An 11,714-nucleotide genomic window follows, 5' to 3' on the forward strand; every position below is an offset into this window, starting at 1 on the left:
TGTTAAAATTATTATAGTTTTAATAAGTGTTCATTCTCGTTATTAAATTGTGTTATATGCGTATCTATCTTTCAAAAAAAAAAAGTCGACTTTCTTTTTCTAATTGGTATTATCTAGTCAAACCATAAGAAACTCTCTTATTTTGACTATTGTAGCTGTATTTCCCTTTTAGAAGAGCTTAGGTCTTGCACTGTTCATTTTGTTCATAGATCAGCCAGCTATGCAGTCCATTGCTTAGCTTAAACCGTTGGTTCTTTCTCAAATCTTAAGAAATGGGGTCTTGTCTCTCCTGATTTCCTGAATGATGGTCTTGTTTCAGATTTATCATAATGCATTCTATGTTTTCCTTAAAAAAAAAAAAAAAAACACACAACTTGTCAAACCAATCCATCTATCAATACTTTCAAGCTACCCAAAATGCCCTTCTGACAGCAAAACTCATAAATATTCCTTGGCAATGCCTGGTGTTCAAAGTATCATGGTTATCCAAGCCCAACCCATTAATCCGTTACAACTAAAGATTGCAAATTTTCCAGTAGTTCAGTTCATTTGAGTCTTGTAATACCCAAAATACCCCTCCAGGAAAATGGTGGGAAAAATTCATTCGTCTCTACGATGCGAAACACCGACTCCACTCTCGCCACCAAATGGTGTCACATTTCTGCTTTGGAATTTGCATGCTTGAAGAGCAAAATCAAGCAACGATTTTTAAAGAATAAATGAGTTCCAACATTCTTCGAATTTGAAATCATAATTTACTATTTATGTCTCCGTGCTGGAGCACCACCCCCAATACCCATTATTACTGGCTAAACTTCCTGTCCAATGCATGATGTATCCACCCGATTGCAGGAATCACAAGGCCTATTAATAACAGGATAAAATTTTATGTTAGGCTGTGCCATTTCACACACACGTAACTATCACTCACTCACGCATAACACAACATAGATAGATAATGTCGACCCTCTCGCTTTCTCTCTCTAAAAGAGAGAAAATAAATATAATTCCAGGCGAAAGTTCAGAATTTCTGGTCACTATTTCTTTTTTGCTAGCAGCAAGCCGCATTGCAATTTGTTATTTTCGCTTTACTCTGTGAAGTGAAGCTGTTAGAGAGAGAAAGCGCTCTCCGTTGAATTAGATCTCTGTTCCTTACTTTGCTGGTTGCTAGACCTCTGCAATTTCCACATTTTTCTGTTAAATTTTCTGTGTTTTGTTTTATGGGAATTCTCTCTCTCTGAGATTAGATAGTCTCTGCTACTTTTTTCTAGTCTCTTTTCTCTCTCTTTGTTCTTTGGGCCCAACAAATCCTCTATGTTATATCCTTCTGATTTTTATGTGCTTCAAGATTGCCTTTTGCTACTAGGGTTTACGGGTGCCTTAGGAATTCATGATTTTTACGTGAAATTAAGTGGGATTCTTAAGATAAATTTGGATTACGAGTTGCTAAATTTTATTCATCAGGTGTTTTTTTTTTAGCTTCACTTTTTCATTTTTCTTTTCCCTTCTCTTTCTGTCTCTCTACAATGATAATCAAGCGCAACTTGAAATCACAAATGCCGAGTCTTAAACGCCGCAAGCTTGGCGACTCGGCAGGTCAAGACGACGATAGCGCAGCTTCGACTCGGAAGAAACGGAAACTAAACGGCTATTATCCTCTCAATCTTCTTGGTGAGGTGTCCACACGCATAATTCCGGTTGCCCTTCGTGGGATTCTCGGCTCCTCCAACATGGATTCCAACAAGGGATTTGCTGCTTCTTGGTGCACTCTTGCTCCCCTCCAGGTGAAGTGGAGTCGGAGCCTAAATCCAAAGCTCGAGATTCAACAAGAGCAAATAATCGGACAGTGGAGGTCTCACGTCCCCCACTTGTGCGGACAACAAGAGGGCGGGTTCAGGTACTTCCTTCACGGTTTAACGATTCAGTTATTGACAATTGGAGAAAAGAGAGTAAGATTAGCTTGCGTGATTATAGTTTGGATGGCGATATTCAAAGTGATAACCAAACGACAAGGAGGGATAAAGATAGAGATAAATTCAGTTTCCGAACACCAAAAACATGTTCTAGCAATGTGAAGAAACAGAGAACCGAGGAGAGAATTGGATATACGTCTCGTAAATATGCAACTTTGTGTGAGGAAGAATATGGAGGACAATTGGGGTTTAAGAAGAACTTGAGTTCACGCAGTATGCTCACTTCACTACATGAGCAATTGATGGAAGATGAGAAGTGTGCAGTTGTGGACTTAAGCAGCTTGGAGAGGCCAGAAAGGAAAGATGGGTTGTATGGACCCGAGGATTTCTATTCAGGTGATATCGTGTGGGCAAAGTCGGGGAAGGAGGACCATTTTGGTCAGCCATCGTGATTGATCCAATGAAGCAGGCGCCAGAGCTGGTTTTGAGGTCCTGCATACCTGATGCAGCTTGTGTCATGTTTTTTGGTAACTCTGGGCATGAAAATCAAAGGGTATGATAATGATTACTTCCTGTAAAGAAAGCGTCATTGTATTTATGAGGGATGTTTATAGTATTACTTTGGGAAGGATGTGACCATTAATTATGCTACTTTGATTGCTAATGACAGGATTATGCTTGGCTTAGACGGGGGATGATCTTTCCATTTACAGATTTTGTAGACTGGTGTGTTTCTTGTCATTATTTCTATTGTTATTTACTTGTTAGCTTAGGATTCATGTTTTGTTTAAGTGAATTTTTTACTTCGTGTAGGTTCCAGGAGCAGTCTGAATTGATGGACCGTAAGCCTGGTGATTTCCAGATGGCAATTGAGGAAGCATTTCTGGTAGAACAGTGGTTTACTGAGAAGTTGAAACTGTTTTCAGATGGCTTCAAGGAGCTACTGGTTCCAACCAATACCAGGACTGTCACTCTCCAAGGCAGGCAAGTTTTCTTATTATTAACTTTCTTAATGGTTTCTTCCTTAAACAAGCCCACTCTGAAAATCCTTAGGCAACTTTCTGCTTCCCCTTATAGTAAAAAAGGCCCCTGATATGTACACGATTTTGTTCATTGTTTTCAAGAATACATGCATTGCAAGTTCAGTGAAGGCCAAACAGAGAAGGAGTTAGTTTGTATGGAGTGGTACCGCCCCAAAGTAATAACTTTAAATATCTCGGCTCAATGTAGATGGAGGATGTGAGGAGGACGTTAGTCACAAGATTAAAGATTAAAGTCGGATGGTTAAAGTGAAAAAGTGACATGGTAGTTTTACGTGATCGCAAGATTCCCAATAAGTTGAAAGGAAAATTTTACCGTACAGCCATACTATGGTAGTAAGTGTTGGGTACTGAAAGAGTCGTATGTGTCTAAGATAAGAGTTACGGAAATAAGAATGTTAAGGTGGTTGAGTGGTCATACTAAAATCCGTAATGAGAGTATTAGATAAAAGGTAGGAGTGGTGCCAATTGAGGTGATTTGATCATGTGAAGCGTAAACATACGGAGACTACAGTTACACAAGTAGAGCACATTAGGTTAGAGGATAGAAAGAAAAGAAGGGGTAGACCTAAACTGACCCATTTCTGAGGATTTAACCCAAAATCGTTTAGAATGGACTAAGAGAATCCATATAGCCGACTCCAAATTCTTGGGATAAAAGTTTAGTTGAGTTGAGTTTTCAAGAATTATACTGATAGACTTTATCAAGTTGGTAATAGAGAACTTAAAATTGCATGGACATCAAAGCAGGAATTCCTTTGTTTTTTTTTTTTCTCCCCCTCTTTGCTCTTCTTTTTTGGAACATGCCCCTGGCCCTAATATTTGTAACTTTGCTAATCCGTTGTTTGGGAAGCTGAATAGCATGAACAGTAAGATTCCAATTTTCAGATTCTTCTTTATGAGTTCATCAAATTTGGTTTATCTGATGTAGGATATGTCTGGAAATGATAAAAGCATGCGACCTTGTGAAGGTTGCGGCATGAACCTTCCTCTTAAATTGTCAAAGAAAATGAAGGCTTTGACTCCTGGAGGCCAATTCTTATGCAAAAAATGTGCTCGGGTTGGTACCACCTGTTATGTCTTGGGATTTTTACCTATGATAAGTTTTGTCTGCTATGATTACAATTCCACATGTATTGGTTATGTTCTAATTTTCACAAGTACATAATTTGTTACTGCAGTTAACAAAATCAAAACATTATTGTGACATATGCAAGAAGATTTGGAATCATTCAGACAATGGGAGCTGGGTGAGTCAAAATACAAAGTATTCTAATTTGAGATTTTTTTGCTCTTGAATGTAATATACCTCTTGTTAATTATTTTTCTTGGATTTGCTATTAGGTGCGCTGTGATAGTTGTAAGGTTTGGGTCCATGCTAAGTGTGACAAAATTTCCAACAACAGTTTTAATGTATGTCCATCACACTTAATAATGTCATATCATATCATCATTCCATCACATTAATGGAATTTAACATATCATTCCATGACCAACCTTTTATGCTTGAAGGATCTGGGGGCCACTAATTATTACTGCCCTGCTTGCAAAGCAAAATTCAATTCTGAATTGTCTGATTCAGAGAAAGGGCAGCCAAAATCGAAGTGATATTCTTTTAAAAATACAAAATTTGTCTTTCTTAATGAATTTATATATAATGTCTTGAATGTTTTTATTGGTTCAACAGAAGTAATGGTCAACCAACACTGCCCAACAAAGTTTCTGTTTTCTGCTCAGGAGTAGAAGGAATATATTTCCCTAGCCTTCACCTGTAAGCAAAAATATAACTTCAAAGTGTTTAACTTTTCTTTTATTTCTACCTTTTATGTATGGGTTATTCCAATTTTTACTTATTTTATAAATTTAATAGCCAATTGCCTGTGGCAGGCTGCTTTAGTTTATGCACGTATGAAGTAATAGATTCATAGTTTAACAATTGGCTTATCACATGAAAATATTTAATCTGCTAACAAGGAAGAAATGATTTAAATTCTGTTAATTTGAAATAGGACCTTGATATGAATTATTGTTTTATGATTTTCTTTCGCACATGTCTGTGCACAAAAAAGAGGGAGAACTTTTTTTCCATTGATTTATGCAGATGACCAACCCTCTACTTTTCTATTCAGTCTAGAGAGATTTTGATTTTTCCAAATAGTTATTGCCCTTCATTTTCTCTATCTGGGAAATCTTCTTTGCCTTGAAGGTCTGAGAAGTTTCATTTCAGTTCATTTATGGTTGTATTTTTCTTTTCAAGGGTTGTGTGTAAATGTGGGTCTTGTGGGCCAGAAAAGCAAGCACTTAGTGAATGGGAACGCCATAAAGGTTCCAAAATTAAAAATTGGAGGGCCAGTATTAGGGTGAAAGGTTCCATGCTGCCACTAGAACAATGGGTTTGTGTGCACCATTCCTCTTTTTCTTTGGCTTGCCACTTATATATGAAGTTCATTTATCCAATATGTTCTCTTTCATTTATCCAATATGTTCTCTTGACTTTGCAGATGATGCAGTTAGCAGAATATCATGCATGTGCTGTTTCTACCAGACCTCCAAAGCGACCTTCCATTAAAGATTGGAAGCAGAAGTTGCTAGCATTTTTGCGAGGTATATTTCTTTTTGGGGCATAGAATTTGCAATCTAACTATGCTATCCTCTGCAGCACTATCTGAATTTCTTACACTGTTGAATGATTTATCACCATCATTTTCATGGCAGAGAAATATGAACCTGTTTATGCAAAGTGGACAACAGAGCGTTGTGCTGTATGTAGATGGGTTGAAGATTTGGACTACAACAAAATTATTATCTGCAACAGGTGTCGCAAGTATTACCCAAAGGATAAATTGTTAATATACTTATTTAGTCTGAGCTTATATTGTATGGATCAGATACTATATTAACCTATACAGTCATTTGGTATGAAAGGCATTGAGGTCAGACATGTTAAGCAACAGAAAGAGTATTGACATTAAAAGCTACTAGGAGACCTCAGTTTAAAAAAAAAAGAAATATGGAGTGACTGAAATGCTTTAATTATACATTTTAATAAGTTAGAATGTTATAAATACTAGTGTATTTGTTTATTTTCTCCTGTATATCCCTTTGGTGTGAGCCTTGAAGTAATGCCCTTGTAACAATTGTCTACTTTTAGTTATACTAGGGCACTGCAGTATGCTGAATGAAATCTGAGTAGTAGATCTCCCTTTCATCATTAATTGGAAAAGAATGAAAAATAACCACAGAGATGTGCTGCACTGCTGCTCATTCATCTTACATCCTCGCTCTCCTGATACAGATTTTTTTTGTGTGTGTGCTGGAAATTTTATTGAATTGAATTGAATTGAATTGTATAGTATGATTTGTTTCTTTTAAATCTTCCAGGTGTCAGATAGCCGTTCATTAAGAATGCTATGGAGCAAGGAATGTTCAGGACTTTGCTTCATGGGTTTGCAAGGCATGTGAAACACCTGATGTTAAGCGGGAGTGTTGCCTTTGTCTGGTAAAAGGTTGGTTATTTTGTTTATTTACGTTAACTAACAATATGGGTATAAAGATAGGAAAATTCTAACTTCAAAGAGAATGTATGTTTATAGATCATGTCAAAGAAACCCTATAAACCATGTTTACTTTTAGCCAACAAATATAGAATCTCCTTTTCTTAAATTTTGAGTTCAAGCCAATTATGAATTGATCATTTAACAATGAAATAGATATATGGTCTGAGCTTTCCTCCCCTTAATGAGTTTCTTTGCCTATTACCCGCTAAATAGACTTTACTACTAAGCATGGATATTTTATCACATGCATATAAATCTCTAGAGTTGGTTTTGATATTACTGTTACTTCTGATCACAAGTAATTTTTTGAGTTCTTTTTAGGTGGTGCTCTAAAGCCAACTGATGTTGAAACACCATGGGTTCATGTTACATGTGCTTGGTTTCAACCTGAAGTCTCCTTTGCAAGTGATGAAAAGATGGAACCCGCTCTAGGGATCTTATGTATCCCTACGAATTCTTTTGCAAAGGTAGAATCTTCATTTTTGTTAGCACTTCATTATTCAGAGGTTCAAAACATGTCGTGTCAGGATTGTTGGTATCAAAACATTAGTCAAATTGATCCATTAAAACATGTCCTGCATAAATTGAAGATGGTATTTCTGCAATCAATACTTTCGCCTTTTTTTCTTTGTTTTGGTCTGAGCTCCTTTGTCTTTTTAGAGAAATGAAAAACATGTGAGATGCTTTATCTATTAGTTTTTACAATAGCCTACAGATGCTTTATAATGCATCATGTCATCATCAGTCGTGAGTTGTCTCTCTTTCCCGATCTTGTCTTCAAATTTACTCTTACGGCTATACTCTTTGGCAATGGATGCAATCTCAATTGCGTTTTATTGGCACGAACTGCAGATTTGTGTCATATGTAAGCAAATTCATGGTTTTTGCACTCAATGTTGCAAGTGTTCCACTTATTACCATGCAATGTGTGCTTCAAGGGCAGCGTATCACATGGAGGTAAGTTACTTGATTGTTGTCTGTTTGCAAAACCTGTTGCTATAATTATTGTGCCTTAGACATGCAAAATAAACATGCTATTTGGTCATTTTGCTTTTATTATATGGACAAACCGGATGTAGGCTTTTCTTGCCAGTTATCTTTTCTGTCCTACTTGCAGTTGCATTGCTTTGAGAAAAATGGGAGACAAACTACAATATGGTTTCATATTGTGCATATTACAGGTACAGAGTCCTCATTTGTGATCCTGAAGCTAATCACTATTCCCTTGATTCTTTTTTTATAGAGCTTATATTTGTCTTAATGTCTGTAGTGTGACCTTCATATTTGTCAAGACACATTATATTTAATCTACATCCATATTCTGTGTCCTCACAGTTCTATTTCTGGTGCAGGGCTCCAAATCCAGATACAGTTTTGATTATTCGGACTCCACTAGTTGTGTTTTCTGCCAAAAGCCTTTTTCAAAGTAAGAAGAGGGCTAGTACAAGGTTAATTTCATCCAACAGAGCAAAACTTGAAGAGTTGTCAACAGAAGAAACTACTAAGGTTGAGGCACTCTCTGCTGCAAGGTGTCGGGTCTTTAAAAGAGTGAACAACAATAAGAAGGTACCTGCATGAGAGTTTCACAGTTTGTACAAGGATGTGCGAATCTATTCCCTTTCTCCTGCCCCTGTACCCCAAACCCAATACATAGATTTTTTTTTCTGTACATTAAATTGTAATGAGATATTTTCTGAGTTTTATTTGTCCAAATGAATGGTTTGGACTACTCAACTCAACTCAACTAAACTTGAGTCATATATCTAGTTTTAATTTTCCTAGGAGAATGCATGCACCGTGTTGTTTAACTGTTCTACTTAGTAGTCCATATTATATAAGTTGATCTACATTCTTGAATTGCAAAAGGTGAACTAATATACCTATATATACGTGTGTTTTTCTAATGTTGCTTTGTCTAATGTTGCAAATCTGAAGATTGAACTTTGCGTCCAAATTTTTGGTTTGATAGAGAACAGAAGAGGAAGCCATTTGCCACCAATTGACTGGACCTTGTCATCATCCGTTAGGCGTAATACGGAGTTTGAATGCATTCAGAGTAAAGTTTCTGTTTTCTTCCCCTTTCATTATCATATAGGATTGTTTTTTATTCTTTCTTTTTTTTGGAAAGAGATGTCAATCTAGTACAATACGCTTGTTCTTGTTTGACAGGTAGTTGCGGAGCCTAAAAGTTTTTCTTCTTTCAGAGAAAGGCTTTACCACTTGCAGGCAAATCTCCATCCTTTGTTTTTTTTCATTAAACTATTACATTCTATATCATTCTTCTAAAAATTTTTTTGTTCGCACGAACCCAGAGAACTGAAAATGATCGAGTTTGCTTTGGTAGATCAGGGATACATGGATGGGGCCTTTTTGCACGAAGAGGCATTCAAGAAGGAGAAATGGTATGTTATTTCTGTTAAAAATCTAAAAAAGGTCCTGCTTATAATTTTCATTTCTAATGTAAAAGTATTGTAGAATTGTGGTATGAACTGATATAAGTGATAAAAAACACACAGCCATCATTCTTTCCAGCAAGACATCTTTGAAATGTTGATACATATGCAAAATAAATTCGAGATGTGCTTCTCAAATATGAAATGGTGTCTAGCAGCACTTTTACACTCACGCTGTAACTTATTTTGAGAGCCTGACCTATTTGAAAGCAATATTTTGCTTCATGAAATAACCTGTCCGTGATGGTGTGTCCATGTCTGAGTGTGTGATATTAACAAGCATGTGTTGTTGCAGGTCCTTGAATATCGCGGTCAACAGGTGAGACGCAGCATTGCAGATCTTAGGGAGGCACACTATCGGTTAGAAGGCAAAGACTGCTATGTGAGTTGATCTTTCAACTTCAACTTGGCACTGCACATTGTAGGGAGGTACTCTACCAGATGGATTGAGACCATAATGGTGTTAAAAATTATTGCAAGCATTTTTGTCAATTGAACTTGCTTTCCTCCTCCTTCCTCCCATATCATCAATCAAATTAAAATATTAATCTGTCTGCAGTTTTTGGTAATTTTCTTCCTTCTACCATTTTTCCTTTGGGGCTGAACTGTGATATGTTTTCTTCTGCAGCTTTTCAAGATAAGTGAAGAGGTAGTGGTAGATGCCACTGACAAAGGAAACTTAGCACGCCTAATAAACCACTCAGTAAGTTGCTCTGAAAACTTTAACTCAACTCAACTCGACTAAACTTTTATCCCAAAAATTTAGGGTCGGCTATATGGATTCGCTTTCTCCACTCTAAACGATTTTGGGTTAAATCCTCAGAAATGTATAATGCTTCTAAGTCATGTTGTACTACTCTCCTCCAAGTCAATTTAGGTCTATCCCTTTTTTTCTTTCTATCCTCTAACCTAATGTGCTCTACTTGTCTAACTGGAGCCTCCGTATGTCTACGCTTCACATGACCAAACCACCTCAATTTTTCTTCTCTCAACTTATCTTCAATTGGCACCACTCCTACCTTTTCTCTAATACTCTCATTATGGACTTTATCTAGTCTAGTATGGCCACTCATCCACCTTAACATTCTCATCTCTGTAACTCTTATTTTAGATGCATACGACTCTTTCAGTGCCCAACACTCACTACCATATAACATAGCCGGTCGTATGGCTGTACGTTAAAATTTTCCTTTCAATTTATTGGGAATATTACGATCACATAAAACTCCCATGGCACGTCTTCACTTCAACCATTCGGCTTTAATCCTATGACTAACATCCTCCTCACATCCCCCATCTATTTGAAGGACTGAGCCTAGATATTTAAAGTGATTACTTTGGGACAGTACCACTCCTTTCAAACTAATTCTTTCCCTATCACCGGTTTGGCCTTCACTAAACTTGCAATGCATGTATTCTGTCACCTCTGCATATCCTTTGCTTATCATTTCATGCTACACCAACATATCCAGATAAAAGTTTGAATTTATTACTTGATATCCTCAAATTCGAATGCTTGGGACCTTTTCCATTCCATATTGTCGCCACTCTACAATTGTGATTTAATTAGTTCAAGTTATAATTTTTTATCTTCTTTATCTTTCAAGTATGGTGTCACGTATTTTCTTGCCACGGTATTATCGATTTATCCTTGATACAGTGTATGCCGAATTGCTATGCAAGGATAACGAGTGTGGGTGATGATGAAAGCAGAATTGTCCTTATCGCTAAGACAAATGTATCTGCTGGTGATGAGCTGACGAATCTCCTCTCTCTCTCTCTCTCTCTCTCTCTCTCTCTCTCTAGTTTTATGGTATTTTGCACACTCAAATTCGTTGTTGCTGCTTATTTCTGGCAGGTATAATTACTCGTTTGATCCTAATGAGCCTGATGAATTCAAAGTTCCTTGTTTATGTGAAGCTCCGAATTGCTGGAAATTCATGAATTAGGTTTTATACTCACAGCAGAGTCATTGTTTCTCCGCAAGAAGCACTAACCCAATCCCATGCCCACGGGATCTCAATCATACAAAAACCTTTTTTTGAGTCTTTGAGCTTAGTGTTCTGGTTCAGACATTTGTGTATATCAGTTGACTCACCTTCATTCGCCTATAATTAAAAGCTAACCCATTTTCATTGCTAATTGGAGCTTTTCTTCAGAAAGTCTTGCGTTGACTCCGACATTGAAATTGCTTGATCAATTGTTGCCCATGAAATTCAATATTACGAGGTGATTCGACTCTTAAATCACAATGCATGATAACCCTTAATAAACATGGGGAAAAAAATGAAAAAATAGAGAAAAAAATACTATTCATATGCATAATTATCATAAGCCTACATGCTTATGCTCTCCTTATTCTTCGCTTTCATAACAATTACAACCTTCCTTCCACTTGAACAATACAATAAATAAAGAGATAAAATAAAATTGAAATAAATAGGACTTAAGAAACTAATGAACCCATTTTAGTTTATTGGTTATTAATTAAGAGTAAATTATACTGACCACTTTGAGTATGTGCTTTTTACTTGTATAAATGTGGGGTTTACTTTGCACTTGCTCAATAATTTTGCCTTAAATGAGAAAAATCTCAACGAAATTGAAATTATTTCCATTGCAGTTTGTTAAAATGTTTGGATTGATTTTTACAGGGAACATGAATACTTTTAATCTCTAAGAACAAGTCAATGGTCTCAATTTATATGAATTTGCAATTTCAATAAACACCTACAAAAAAATTGTCACTTT

The 11,714-nt window shown here is 36.5% G+C and overlaps 1 protein-coding gene across 1 annotated transcript; it reads left to right on the forward strand.

Annotated features, from left to right (window-relative positions):
• The first annotated feature begins 1,046 nt into the window (after positions 1–1,046).
• On the forward strand, positions 1,047–11,105 carry LOC110635567 (histone-lysine N-methyltransferase ATX4). Its single transcript, XM_058132936.1, is given in 27 exon segments — positions 1,047–1,767; positions 1,770–2,339; positions 2,342–2,466; positions 2,584–2,639; positions 2,727–2,821; positions 2,824–2,897; positions 3,885–4,013; positions 4,135–4,203; positions 4,298–4,366; positions 4,466–4,557; positions 4,641–4,724; positions 5,211–5,346; positions 5,455–5,557; positions 5,669–5,768; positions 6,335–6,459; positions 6,832–6,977; positions 7,363–7,467; positions 7,628–7,661; positions 7,664–7,691; positions 7,863–8,076; positions 8,480–8,566; positions 8,680–8,736; positions 8,823–8,912; positions 9,259–9,345; positions 9,592–9,666; positions 10,624–10,724; positions 10,822–11,105. Coding segments are annotated over 27 exon segments (3,183 nt in total). The 5' UTR covers positions 1,047–1,526; the 3' UTR covers positions 10,913–11,105.
• The last annotated feature ends 609 nt before the right edge of the window (positions 11,106–11,714 follow it).

Source organism: Hevea brasiliensis, chromosome 13, assembly GCF_030052815.1.
Source record: "Hevea brasiliensis isolate MT/VB/25A 57/8 chromosome 13, ASM3005281v1, whole genome shotgun sequence".
Taxonomy (NCBI): domain Eukaryota; kingdom Viridiplantae; phylum Streptophyta; class Magnoliopsida; order Malpighiales; family Euphorbiaceae; genus Hevea; species Hevea brasiliensis.